Here is a 14,706-nt window from a genome sequence, read left to right as displayed (position 1 = left end):
AGAAGTTGGGTGAGGAGCCCTGTGAGAACTGTGATGCCAATCATATGGGCAAGTCTCTTCTTCCATTGTTTATTAGATATTATTTCTCTTGTCTCTTCTCAGGAAAGCTGGGTGCGGACCCATTTTGGCTTGCTACAGAAGATGTCACACAGCTTTGCCAGACTACTGAATGGCAATCAGCTTCATTCTACAGCAATGATTTCCAACGTGTGGCTTTAAAGTTATTGCAAGACCATAACTCCCAGCATGCCCTCACAGACGCCGGTCCTCAAGGCATGCTGGGAGTTGTAGTTTTGCAGTCCTATTTGTTAGGGCTCATTCGCAGCTGCATATTTTCAGTCCGTATTAGGTGCATATGTTTAATCCGGACAGCATAAACCCCACTGACTTGCCTTGGGGTGTTCAAATATGCTTTTCACGCATGGAAAAAAATAGCGTGTCTTATTTTCAACCGCATTACGGATCAAAATGACCCATGCAAATCTATGGGAGCATTAAAAATGCGCAGTGAATATACGCGATACATGCGAGGCAGGAGAAATCCATTGGTTCTTCTTGTGGTTTTTTTTTTGCCCGAGGGAAAAAAAACCGTAAGAGGGACCAAATATGCGCAAATATATGCAGTAATAAAGCTGCGTTTTTTACGGGCCGTATATGCATACTCCCGTGTGAGCCCTAACCGCCCTACTTTCCCAAAACCGGACATATGAGCGCACGGAGCGTCGCTGGACCTCGTTTTCGGACCGTGTCTCCTGCGGCGGGTTTATTTTCTGCAGCTGCTTACAAAGTTATAGACTGTTTCAAGTACTGAAGGCAGCAATGTGGAAGAAATTAGCGGACCCTTCATGTTGCTGATCCCCCCCATGATTTTCTTTACTCCGCTCCAGAGTGTGTGGTGTGGAACTTATCAACCGGTCAAAGGCGAACCTTAAAACTGACTGCGCCGCCCAAAAATCTCTTTGTTCTTGCATTTCCTTTTTCCACATTGGATTTTTTTTTATTTTATGAGCCCATTGACTTTTTCGTGTGATAGTTGGGTATTGGGTTACACATGTAGCAGAGATGAGTTTGCCACTTGGCAGCAGCCGCCGTGGTGTTGCGATGGGGTAAACTGATCAGAGGATGCGTGGATGTGTGATTTGAATGGAGTTATTACGAACAGAGTAGCAGTGAGTTACAAAGGGTTAAGTCCGAGTTTGCAATGTGGATTTTGCCACAATGCTTCTAAAAATTGAGTGCTGGATTTACCTGGGAGCAGTTCATGGCCTAAGTAGCTCCACTGGGGTTCCAGTAGTGTGTTTGACTACAAGACGGGTATACACTGCAGTACCAGGTTATTACAGATCATCTTCCTGATGTCACCGCCATAACTTAATATCAATGGAAACAAACTGAAAAAGTTTCCTTTAGCAAAACTTTCTACCATAAGACATCCCTGTTCCCCATAACAACCAATCACAGGGCAGCTCTCATGTCTCAAGATGCTGTGGTGGAATGAAAGCTGTGCTGTGATTGGTTGCCATTGGCTAACAAGGACGTCTTATGGTAGACAGTTTTGCATCGATAAGCGAAAATCATCCGTCCGTCCAGCAGCAAGCGTGGAAACAGTGGAGTGCGTCCGTGCAAGTTTCACATGAAGACCTCAGAAATCCACCATCAGAACAAGCAGAGAACTGGACATCCCGCCGCCGACTGTGGGGGAGACTCTGCGCAAATGTCTGCGATGTTATCCCTACTGACTGCAATTGTTACCGGCCCTGGCCTGGACGACAAAGTGTGGCAACGTTCTTTCTGCGAGAGTCTGCAAACTGTAATGGGAAGCGATGGTGTCATGGAGTCTCTAGTGTTTACGGATGAAGCTGCCTTCCAGCTCTTGGGCAACAAACATAATGTCAGAATCTGGGCAAGGGGACCACCGGTCTATGTGGAGCGTATGTGCGACGTCCCCAAGGTGAACGTGTTTTGCGCTATAACCTGCAGGAAAGTGTCCGGCCCCTTCCATGAGGATTTCGTACCTGGACGCTACAGACATGACTTCTCCCAGGTTTCATCTTCCAACTGGACGGGGCGCCCCCCATTGTCACAATGAACTGAGTGAAGACTACCCAACAGATGGGTTGGCCGTGTGGGTAGTGACGCTAGTGAACGTCTTCCTTGGCTTCCATGTTCCCCGGACCTTATACCTTGTGATTGTTTCTCTGGGGGGTGTTACAGTCCACAAGCTCCCCTTACCACCCACCATGTATGATCTCGGCGCAGATACCCAACAGTCGCCCTGCAGTAATCACTGCTGTGCTTTCACATAGGAGCGATGATCGCTCAATGAGATCTCTTTGGGCCACCTGACTCCCTTCACAGTGAACAGGCAGTGCTTCATAGATGGATGACTGCCTGATTACACGGCCGATCGTCATTTGATTTCTCATAAACTAAATGACGAATGATAAGCGAACAAATATCGTTCGTCATTCATCGCTGCCGGCATTTACATTGAACGATTATTTTTCCGATTCCTTACAGTAGCAATGATTCGCGAAAAAACGGAGCGCAGCAGGTGTGTTCTTGTGCCCCCATGAACTTCAATGGGCAACTATCGTTTCAGAAATCGGACCAACATAGAACATGCTGCCATTGTTTTCCGTGGAGTGTTGGTCCGTGTAAAAAGATGCATGCATGTATAGCCTCACTGACTATAATGGGTCCGTGTGCTTGACGCATGAAAATCTCAACCATGTAAATAGCCCTTAGGCATAAAAAATGAGTGAAATGCATAATATATTTGGAGCAGGCCACATACTGCACCTCTTTGGCCCAATTTGCAATAGATTTCTTCTGCATATTCCTTAGTAAACGTGGACTTCAGACTGTTACAGATGCATTCTCTGTCAATATAGCGCAGTTATGCTATTTGTGTAGCCCAGCAGTCAATAGATGACAACGGGCTACACAAATAGCGTAAGGTGCCGAATAAATGTTCAACACATTTTACAAACAGATGTATTCATTTGGACATGTTCTAAAGGCAATAAAGAACCTTCCCCGTCACTGACAGCAAGCAGAGGTCTATAAAAAAATTCTGATTAATTACTACAAAACAGAACTTTTCGGTTATTCAAGGGTAAGTCCACCTTGGCACCAATTACTCCTTTTGGGTCCTCCAGCCATGCATTACTCTCTTCTGTATGCCCCTCTTGGATCAGACCATACACAGGGTTTATCTGTGGTCTGTATGCAAACCAGGGTGATGGAATAATACCTCCACAGTGCCATCACTGGAAGGCAGCATTCCTTCAAACCAAAGTTAGACTCTTTATACAAGCCTTGTAACAATGACTGGGAATTAAAAGCAAAGCCAGACTCCATGTACAGACAGCTGTTTCAGGATATTTGCCCTTCATCAGTGTACAGTAGAAGTCTGGCTTTCCTAGTGAGAGGCCTGGGATGGGGGTCAGAAACGCTATCTTTTCTCCTTAGGGAGAGCACCTAGACGGTGAGTGAGGAGACTCAAAAGGCCATTCATGGTCCTCTCAGAGGATAGCGTTTCTGACCCTCTGTGGTCTGTAAACACGGTGACACATAGACCTGCATGGAAGCTGTATAAAAAAAACTGTAGCAGATGTTTTTTTCAGAGTGGATTTACACAGAACAATTCCAAATAGTTGTACAATAGAGTGAATGTAAGCAACAGTTTTTCCGTGTAAACGCGGCCGCCAACCGGGTGGCGAGTGAGAATTTGTTCACCAGTTGCTTCATTTCAGCTCACCATAAAATAGTCGCTTGTTGATCAATTATCATCTGGTGTAAACAGGTAATTGGTGTCCTTCAACAACTAGCCAACAACTTTGCAAGGAGGTTGCAATAGAACGTTGATTGGCTTCCACCTTTTTTTGAACATCGCCCCCCCCCCCACTTAACCCCTTAATGGTTCCCGAAAATACAAACACGTGTGAGTGATCCTTGACTGAACAGTCCAAGTAAGAACACTCGCAGCTAGAGCTTCTGGCTTGGTCCAGCGAGAGACCGCAACTGTTCACTCGAAGACCAATTAGCGTGCATTGGGGAGGGGTCAAAATTCCAAATAGATATGTACCAAAGAACCTCACGCCCCGAACAATAATATGCTCCCAAGAGTTCGTTTAGTGATTGCGAAATTGAACAAGAATGGCTTTGTGTAAAAGCACACAAACAACCGTCGCCCCTCCGCATTAGCAACTATTTCCAGTGACTATTCAGATATAGTTATTGTGTGTAAAGCCATCCTAAGTTGAACAGATCGACACACCTTTTAAGATTTCTTTCAAGAAGAGTGGGCAGATCCTTTCTGTTTCATGGTCTATATGACTACTGGGACCCCAACTAATCCCTAGAGGGGGCCCAGTCCCCATTTTCATCCTTAGAGGTGGTCCCATATGTATACAATGAATGAGAAATGTGAAAGAGTCCAGAGAAGGTAAGTATGTGGGGGTGTTGGGTCAAGGAGCAGCACTGGATCGGAACCAAACAAGGTGTTGGTGGAAGGGTGCAGCCGAAATACCTTCATAGGACAATAGCCATAGACACGAAATGAGTTGGTCTGAGTCCTACTGTATTCCATTACGATTGCCCACTGCCTCAGAGGAGGGAGTTGGGGGTCATCTGTGCAGAATTAGGACACAGCTTTATAGAATCAACGGCTTTTCTGGCTTACCATTAGGGAATGTCTGTTTGCTGACAAAAGGCCAGTTCCATATCCCGAGCCGAGGCCGCCCATCGCTCCATTGTGAGATGGTCCAATTAATCCGTGCATGTCGCTGTGGCTTCCTGGCATGGCTGTTGAAGGCCCCACTGCATGGTTCCTTAATACGTGAATTGCGTCATCTAATCTTTCCAATCTGTCTTCAATTCGGCTTTGCTGCAGAAGTAAAAATGTTAGAGTGGTAAATAAGGTAATATCTGGCATATGGTGCTGATGGATCGCACTGGTTATATAGTAAGACATGGGTGGAAAAGATAGACAGTATTGTGTAGATAGGAAGTAGCTGTCGGATGTTGCAGTTGTCGGCCATATTGGCTTTCATGAAGCTACTTTCTTGGTCACCAGACTCATCCAGAAGCTCAGCCCACTTCTCAGCTCTCCCTGGCAGAAGGGTACCGTTTGGGCTTATTCCCATATGCAGTTTAGGTCTGGGAAATACAGACTAAAACTGTGCATATTCCCTGTGTCCTAATCATCGCTCAAAACATGGATTTTGGGTGATATTCGTCTCATGGACACGAGCCCACCATCAGGGCACTGAGCGCGAATCACTCAATTGTCAAGGTCACTTAGTTTTTAGCTCACCTAAAAACCAAACGTAACCAGGCAGTGGTTTATCTCTACAGGGCGGCCTGTTTGCATTGAATGGGGGCAGGTGGAAGAGATCTCTGACGCGTTCCGTCTCCGACTATCCCTACTGTGTAAAAGCACTTATCTCCAAGGAGAACGAAAGGGTGGAGTATATAGATAAGCGAGTATACTCGCTAAAGGCAATTGCTCGAGCGAGCATTGCCTTTAGCGAGTATCTTCCCCGCTCGAGACGGAAGGTTCGGGTGCCGGCAGCGGGGCGGAACGGAGATCTCTCTCTCCCTCTCCCCCCCCCCCCCCCCCCGCTCCCTCCTGCTGACAGCCGCTACTCACCGCTCCCCTGCCGCCGGCACCCGAACCTTCTGTCTCAAGCGTGGAGATACTCCCTAAAGGCAATGCTCGCTCGAGCAATTGCCTTTAGCGAGTATACTCGCTCATCTCTAGTGGAGTATTAAAAATTCAACATGCCCAATCTACCTTTCCCCTGACATCATCTATTGGGGGAGAATTGGGAGGCCCCATACACATGCAATACTCATTTAGGGCCTCCGTAATAAGTGAGTGCAGACTACTTTTTCCGTATGGGGGCCTTTTAATTTAAATAGTTTGGAATTTTTGGACAGGAAGAACATTTCGAGCTCTATATTTTCCCACTGTGATCTTCATCCATCCCACACTAGACCTCTCATGAACCAAAAAATAGTACGCTATCATTTTATAAACCGAGACACTTACTAGAGAGTGCAAGGGGCCTTCATAGTTAGGAGAGGAGGAAGTCTGTCCGCCATTTCTTGACCAAACAGCTGTGCCTGCTAATTAAAAGGAGAAGGAAAAAAAAAAAGAAGTGTAATTATCTACACAGTTGCATAAGCATCCTCTTAGTTAAAACTTTTGCAGTTGTTTAGTATATATGCAAATTTTTTTTCGAGCCGACCAGACATATGGAGGCTTTCCAAAAACATACTTAAGGGAGAAAAAAAAGTAGTTTTTAGAGCAAAGCAGAGATGCAGTCCAGCGTGTTCCTTCAGGCTGCTTTCTATCAAAGGATTTCATTGACTCGGCAGGTAATACCTGAGAGAGACTCCGAAGCAGGAAAACAACTCAATATCCAAAAAAACGGCCCGCGACGAGGGATTTCAGCCTTCCAAGTTTCTTGCTTCGGAGTATACAATCTGTCCTGCCGTTCCAGGGAAAATATATGCATTTATCAAGCTGACTGCACTACATCCTTACAGGACGGTGCGGACACAAGCGCCGCTTTTGTGGGTTTGGGGGGACTTTTTAAGTATTTTTGATTCTCTTTTTGTTTTCTTTAGGATATTACATTTAAGTCTTAAGTCTTTAATACCCTTAATTATTTCCAGTAAACCCCCAAAAAGGCTCCTGTCTGATCCAAGGAAGGAACTTTTCCCATGAGCAGGCACATTTTTGCGGTTGGCCCTTAAATCTTAAAATAACCATCACGCTATACTTGTAAATATGGAAAAGGGGATCTACTAAGACCCGGCTTTAACATGTAGTACTGCAGTTCCCCTAGGTTGGAACATACAGAATACAGATAACTGCTCCTAGTTGTTAACCCTCTGAGTAGGTAACTGAATTTGCAGCTTCTGGGCCGTCAAATCTACAAGGTGCATTGGAGTTCTAAGGTCTCCTCATCTTTTTCTCGGGAGGAGCAGATAGTTATAAGGGAAACATTTTAGAAGGCGAAGGCTTTCTTCAAGGGTGAGTGGGACAGATGGCAGCATGGCCCATGCACAGAACCCACGTGCCAGAGGCTGGAGCTTGATGCGTTTTCAATACTAAATGGCGATGTTTGCATTTAAAGAACAGCGTGCAATCATCCGTTTTCTTCACTTGCGAGGAAAGACACCCATCAACATTCATTGTCAGTTGAGTGAGATGTGGTGAAGGTGAAAAATGTGTGTTTCTGGGTGCCACAGTTCAAAGAGGGCAGAGCATTGTTTGAGAAGTGAAACCAAAGCAGTCTCGGCCATGGACCAGCCGGTTCAACAACAGGATTGTGCGAGTACAGCAAGTGGTTATGGAGGACCGCCAACTGACTGTGGAAGAGATTGCCTGCAAAGTTGCATTTACGTAGGATCTCTGCGTGAAGACCTGAAGATGTGGAAGCTTCCTTAGATGGGTGTCACGAATGTTGTGACGTGGCAATGTGTCAGGTGATCTGGACACGTGATGACATTATAAATGGTGTCTCCATTCCATCTATTGTCACAATGGATGAGATGTGGATGCCATTTTTCAAAAGGACGCTCTCTGGGGTTGCACATTTTCCAGTCATACCGTTTTTGCATCACTGAGTTTCAAGTGGGCAAAACAGACCCCTTAAAGAAGATGGCATCGACGTTGTGAAAAATGCGGGAGATTATGTTGAAATGTGACAAAACTTTCAGCTTTTTGGAGTAAGTAGTTTTGTTTTTAGAAAAATATTAGAAGACCTTAGAACTTGGATGCACCTCGTAGACGACCATCTGCCATTTATAATACTGGTATCCTGTTATATTGTAGAAGAGCCTTTGACCATCTCTAGGCACCAGGGCTTGAATGCAACTGCTACTTCTGCAACAACTATAGCTATGGTACATCCATTATGTGCCTTATCATGACGAGTTGTGACAGTAGCTGGCCATAGATACAGAAATTTAGGTGGCAGATATTGATTGCAACTGATCTGTTGAACTCTCCTCTCTAAAGGAAACCATGAATGCCGCCTATGGCAACAGGGATTAGGCAAGTTGAATTTTTACCTGACTTCCTCACCATATGTGGCTTTACTCACAGCTACATATATTTAGCAGACATTACAGGCCCATTGAGATAAACCCAATGGACATGTCATTGGTGGGGTTGGGTACAATGGATGGTCCAATAGCTATTGTGTCTATGACCATTGAAACATGGCTTGGGTACATTGAACAGTCTCTGTTATCGTATCTACATGTATCTTCGTACTTTTTTAATACCTCAGTAGTGTTTGAATGTAGTCAGCTATTTCCCCAGGTTATAGACAGTGGAGCATATTTGGTAACATTGGAACACTACGTCTGCTGATCAACTGAGTGAAAGGAGGGTTAGGAAGATGAGAGAGAGCAGGGGCGGGACTATGGGGTGTGGTAAATGATTTAAGGGGTGCAGCATGACGAAAGCTAGGGGGAAAATATATAGATGACTTAAAAAGTCTAATAGAAGCCAGATTATTAAATATTCCGAATTATTAGATGGTGATAGGAAAGTATGTGAAATGTAACTATATGGAAAGAACTTTTTGAGGAAAACCGCTCTGAAGCAAAGTACAAGCTGCTATAATTTTGGCTTTTCATTTCTATGTAGAGGATTCTTTTCATCGGCTCTCTGTTAAAGGGAATCTTACACCAGATTATACCCTTCTGAACCCTTTGCAGAACTATATCAGCCATTAAAATAACCCTCCAGTCCTGGACGAGCAAAGAAAAACACACTGCTTCTGTCTACACTGGGTATGAGTATACATCATTAGTATAAGACACTACACCTGCTGTGATTGTCCAGTGCTGCCCCCATATGAGCAGTGCTGACCAGTCAGAGCAGCAGGTAGTGTCTTAGACTCCCAGTGCATCAGGTAGTCGGAGAAGTGCTGCAGCCATCTTTGTCCATGATCGGAGGATCACTTTATTACCCCCTTCTAAACCTGTCTCCTTTATTAACCATAAGCTCAGCATAGCTGCAAAAAGGAGTTTTTAAAACTCCCACATCGTATGGTTATTATGTCTGAACTATTTGAGCCGCCAGTGCTCTCATCTATAAATACGCCCTTTCTTCGCTTGATTGATGTGGATGACCTCCCTACATCATCCACCAGCAGTTCCAGTTCTCACACTTGTGCCACGCACCCTGGGAGTGGCATGTCTGCAGTTGGTATTGCCCTGCTCTGGGCAGACACATCAACTTTCTCTGCGCATGCCCTGCTACCCAGATGTGCCGTGCATGCGCGAGATCTGGAGCGGGTTATGGGTGACATAAGGATGTCATTCACATCAACCAACAGAGAGGGCGCATTCACAGAGGAGAATTGGGCAGCTCTAATGCTCTAGTCTAGGTGTTCCCACTGGACTTTTCGGTCCTAGTTATTATATGATGTAGAAGTTTTAAAAAGCCCTTTTCTATAACGATGCCGGGCTTATGATTAGTAAAGGAAACACGCTAAAGCTACTTTCTGATTGACCAGGATTGCTCATGTGATCAACGCTGGCCAATCAGAATGCAGTGCATAGTGCGCATTAGTTAGTTAGAAAATTGCTGTGGGCATCTTGGATGGCCAAATATGGACAGACCCAGAATAGTAGGATCAAAATGACAGCAGAGGAAAACCAGTGCAGGCAATATGCCCATACTGACTGCCCGTAAAAAAAAATTGTCTATATACCCCAATGCAAATCAATGGGGTTTATGCTGCCTGTATTACATCCGCCAAAAATACGGATGTAATATGGACAGAAAACACACCAGTGTGAATGTTCCCTAAGCCTAAAAATACACTACAAAGGTAATATCTATGCATAGATAGAACAGGATCCACCATTCAAAATAAGTGATGGTTACAGTTCACCTCCTCCCCTCCCTGCGCAGGTCACAGAGCATGCCCATAACATTCTCTTAAAGAAGTCAATGAGTCATCTACAGTCTATAGGTTTCTACGGCCTATGTAAAGCATAGGGCTGTAGGAACCTATAGACTGGAGATGACTCGTTGACTTCTAAGTGCTGGTAACAGCAGCTTTAGCAAGATGGCCGCCCCCATAGTAATGTACAGCCAAAATTGTCTACAATCAGAAAATAAAAACAGAAACTCAATCCGACATATTCCCATTGGAGCCATCCACACGGATTGACACAATTCCCGCAGTGGACATGGACGCGGTGACAATTAGCAAGAGACGAGGAGTTCTAATTAGATGGGAACTTGTCTTGAGGGTGACGTCTCCCTTATTCGTGTAGCAATAGGTTATGGGAACCTGAGCCACCATCTGGGCTGATCGCACTAAAGTCTGCTCCGGTAGTGTAGCACGAGTAGACGCAGACATAACACCTAGCCGAAGTGTTTCAATAATACATATGTTCCAGATTCCTGCCTGTTCATCCTAGCATATGTCCTTGCGAAAGTGTCCAATCCCCTCACCGGCGCTGCAGTCATGCATTCAGACGGCTAATGCATTGATTACATGCGGCCGAACGTGTTGTCAGCGTTATGTTCCGTTCAGTTTTGGGGATGTATGTGCTGAGTTAGGAGGCAAAAGTTGATAATCCGACATTTGTTTCCAGCACGGAACTGCGATATATAGAAGAGGACGTATCAAGAAGCCTAAGAAGAGAGAACCTGGTAATCCGGCATCTAAGTGGTCCCACTGATGCCGGATAAAAGAGATCAGCTGCAGCGATCAGGGTGGGTTTTCAGACCTGAATGTAATGAATTAAAGGGGTTGTCTATGGAGCCTAAACACACAGATCCGCAGTGTTGAAACCTCTACCGCGCCTGCCACAGAGGGCTGGCTGTTCGGCTTATCTTAATTACTAAGCCAGCCCGTAGTTATTAAAGGGGTTGTACCAGAATTTCAAGTTATCCCCTATATAACCTACTGATCAATGGGGGTCCCCTGCCAATCTCACAAATGGGCGTCTCTACACCCCCGCAGGAGACTGAATGAAGCACTGGTTGTGCAAGCGCACTAGCGCTCAATTGACTTTTAGTGGGACTGTCCATGTGGCAGCCAGTCAGATATTTCTATCATCCCCATTGAAATGAATGGAGCGCTGACCACTTGTGTGCGGCCAGCACTCTATTCAGAGTGACGTCATTGCGGGGGAAGAAGTGATCCCCGCAGTGACAGGAGAGCAAGGCACAGGAGTCTTCTCGTGGATATTGGTGGGGGCTCAGCGGTGAGACCCCCACTGATCAGCAACTTTAGGGAATAACTTGAAATTCTAGTACAACCCCTTTAAGATGAGCTAAACAGCTAGACCCCTGTAATAATATGACAGGCACAGACAGAAGGGCCATATCACGTGACCAGATGTCAGAACAGAGTGTGGGAAGTAGAGGTTCCAATACTGCAAGTTCAAGTAAGTATATAATGTATAACCCCCTTAAAGGGAGTCTTTCAACTGGATCTTACTGGACAAACGGCAGGCATCATGTTGTAGAGCCGGAGGAGCCGAGCAGATGGATATATAGTTTTATGGGGAAAGCTTCAGTAGAACTTGTATGCTATTCATTTATATCTCTGCTCATCCTGAGCACACAGTCATACACAGATAGCTGTCAGTCACTGATAGCTCCGCCCATTGGACTCTTCAGCTCAGAATGTGCAGAGATATAAATGAATAAACTACAAGTTATACTGAATCTTTCCCTATAAAACTATATATCCATCTGCTCGGCTCCTCCTGCTCTATAACATCATGCCTGCAGGATGGACAGGATATTAAAGCTGACAGACTGCCTTTAATATCCCTATTCAGTGATCATGTGCAGAGATCTTATGAATGGTGATGGGTTGATCTACTCTAGTAAGTTTACCTGCAGTCCTATGTAACACCTGACATCACCTGACAGGTCACAACACTGTTAAAGAGAACGTGGTGCAATATCGTACCTGAGAGAGATGGCGGTGACCCGACTGGAGTTGAGGGGTTGGAAGAAAAACTGTTGTTGGTGTGATCGGGTGAGTAGATCTAAGTAGATATAAGAATACACAGACATGGTTACCAGAAAGCCTGTCACCCAGCAGTCAGCCATTTCCGTTGTCACCCAGCAGTAATGTCAGCCATATTGGTTGTCACCCTGCAATAATGTCAGCCATATAAGTTGTCACCCAGCAGTAATGTCAGCCTTATCGGTTGTCACCCAGCAGTAATGTTAGCCTTATCGGTTGTCACCCAGCAGTAATGTCAGCCTTATCGGTTGTCACCCAGCAGTAATGTCAGCCATATCGGTTGTCACCCAGCAGTAATGTCAGCCATATCGGTTGTCACCCAGCAGTAATGTCAGCCTTATCGGTTGTCACCCAGCAGTAATGTCAGCCTTATCGGTTGTCACCCAGCAGTAATGTCAGCCTTATCGGTTGTCACCCAGCAGTAATGTCAGCCTTATCGGTTGTCACCCAGCAGTAATGTTAGCCATATTGGTTGTCACCCAGCAGTAATGTCAGCCATTTTGGTTGTCACCCAGCAGTAATGTCAGCCATACTGATGGTCACCCAACTGTACTGGCAGACAAATTAGTTGTCACCTAGATGTAACAGCAGCCATACTGGTTGTCCCCCAACTGTAATGTCATCCCAAATTGGTTGTCAACTAATGGCAGCCATATTGGTTGTCACCTGGTTATAATGGCAGATATTCAGATATTCTGACTGTCACACAGCTGTAATTCCAGTTATTGTGACTGTCTCCTCCCCTGTAGTGGCAGCTATATTGCTTGTCACCCTATAGATATAAGTTCCTTTTTTTTAGTTTTTATGACCCCAGCACTCTGCAAGCAAAATAAAGGTTGGGGAAGTCTATGTAAAGGCGGTTTCACATCTGCGCAGGGGATTCCCCTTTCCTGCTCCCTTCGAGCAGAAATAAAGGGGAATCCCCGTGCCCGAATGGCTCCGTCTTAGAATTGAATTGAACAATGGGTCCGTACGCTCTCCACCAAGCTGCCCGGCTTTTAGCCAGAAGAATAGGTGCCGCGTGTAGCGCTTTTTCTTCCGGTATTTGTGCCGGATCTATGATGGAACCATTGACCGAAGCTTCCAGTGAAACCACCCTTATACATGCCCTACATATCCATGTCACTGACGTCGGGGAACCTGATGAGGAAATCATAATATTCCCACTGTTCTACCTGCAGATGTAGCAGAGCTGAACTTGTGCATCACACAGTCTTACGCAAAACCGACCAGAATGTATCATTCTCAGTGGTACCAGTGACATACTCTGCTCTGCTACACCTGCGGTTAGCAGCACGTGTAAAAGAAGAATAAATCTGCAGCAATTGAGGACTTGTCATCGCCAAGAAGCCTCATCAGATATTAGGCAATCATTAGGCGCTTACTGATGCTAGAGCTTTTCCCAGCGCATCCCCGGTCTGCGAGCTTCCCGCTGGTCCGCTGCTTCTGTTTGCTGCTAAAACAAAAGCCAGAGTATTAGAAGAAGCAGGGAGGCATGTTACAGGTGTCTATTCCTGGTCCACTTACCCATAATGTAATTGCATTTTAATGCTAATTATATCGCATTAATCTTTAATTAGCATTAATTTGTTTGCTGAGGTAGATGTCAAATACATTCATGTTACATTTGTATGAGCAAAATATAAACTCGGCTGGTTACTCATTCACTTATGCTGCAATTATAATATTTGATGCCCGGGCACCCCCAGATTCTCCAGGCTGGGGGGAGAGCTAATCGCACTCCTGAACTTCAATTTCAGTGAATAGTTAATTTCGAGAGGACGGATTTAATGCACCGAGAGTCCTCTTCTGCTCGGCTCAGGGACGTTCGAAGACAAATAGTCAAGGAGCTTTACAAAGCAGCATCTACTTGAGTAGGCTTATATCCAAGGCCAAGGGTGCCCGTACCGATAACTGGTAGGTGAAAGTCAGCTGATCTGGTGGAATTGGCTCACCAATTACTTATGGGGATGTCCGGACTCTCCTCCGAAAGCAGACATGGGGAGACAAGTTGAATTTTAACATGCCCAGTCCATTGTTTCGGTGGGAGGTAAGCCACTTAAGGCCCATTTACACGCAACGATTATCGCTTAAAATGAGGTGAAACGGCCGTAAATGAGCGATCATCATTGCGTGTAAATGCACTTTTCGGCTGAAAGATGATTTTAAGGTGAGCTCGGTCACCTGGACGTTGGAAGATGGGCCAATGTAATTTGATCAAATTATATAGCAAGAACTTTGCATTATTTAATGTGGTTAGAGCATTGATTATAGGTATGTATACCTGTGATAGTAAATGTATTATGAGTGCTGTTGCCGTTTTTGGTGTCTGCTTCGATTGTATGTTGCAGCCATGGTTTAATGTGCACCTATATATTTCTATTGGGAAGTGCTGACCTATTGTATCCTTTTTTCTATCCTCAGGATAGGTCACCAATAGCTGATTGGCTGGGGTCCACCGCTCGAGACCCTGGCTGATCGGCTCATTGGGCAGTTCACTGTCATTGCCACTACACACTGGGATACAGAACAGTTCTACAATGTGTAGCCGCAATGACATTGGGCCCAATCAGTTGGGGTCCTGAGTGGCTTGGCTCACCTGATCAACCATAGATAACCTATCCTGGGGAGAAGTCATCAATAGTATTGATACAATATTAATTGTCTCCTGGAC

The 14,706-nt window shown here is 45.3% G+C and overlaps 1 protein-coding gene across 7 annotated transcripts in view; it reads right to left on the bottom strand.

The window, feature by feature from the left end:
• Positions 1-14,706, bottom strand: part of TCF4 (transcription factor 4) — a 428,999-nt gene that overhangs the window by 30,955 nt on the left and 383,338 nt on the right. For 4 of the 7 annotated variants that reach the window (XM_066602510.1, XM_066602505.1, XM_066602507.1 and 1 more), the window contains 4 exons: positions 13,418-13,488; positions 11,973-12,051; positions 6,059-6,135; positions 4,688-4,891 (listed from right to left, as the gene is read on the bottom strand). In XM_066602510.1, coding sequence (XP_066458607.1) covers positions 4,688-4,891; positions 6,059-6,135; positions 11,973-12,051; positions 13,418-13,488 — 431 coding nt within the window. The remainder of the gene's footprint in view (positions 1-4,687; positions 4,892-6,058; positions 6,136-11,972; positions 12,052-13,417; positions 13,489-14,706) is intronic. The other 3 variants (XM_066602506.1, XM_066602508.1, XM_066602511.1) reach the window with 1 other exon arrangement.

Source organism: Eleutherodactylus coqui, chromosome 5 (assembly GCF_035609145.1).
Source record: "Eleutherodactylus coqui strain aEleCoq1 chromosome 5, aEleCoq1.hap1, whole genome shotgun sequence".
Classification (NCBI taxonomy): domain Eukaryota; kingdom Metazoa; phylum Chordata; class Amphibia; order Anura; family Eleutherodactylidae; genus Eleutherodactylus; species Eleutherodactylus coqui.
This window is presented reverse-complemented; position numbering and strand designations above follow the sequence as displayed.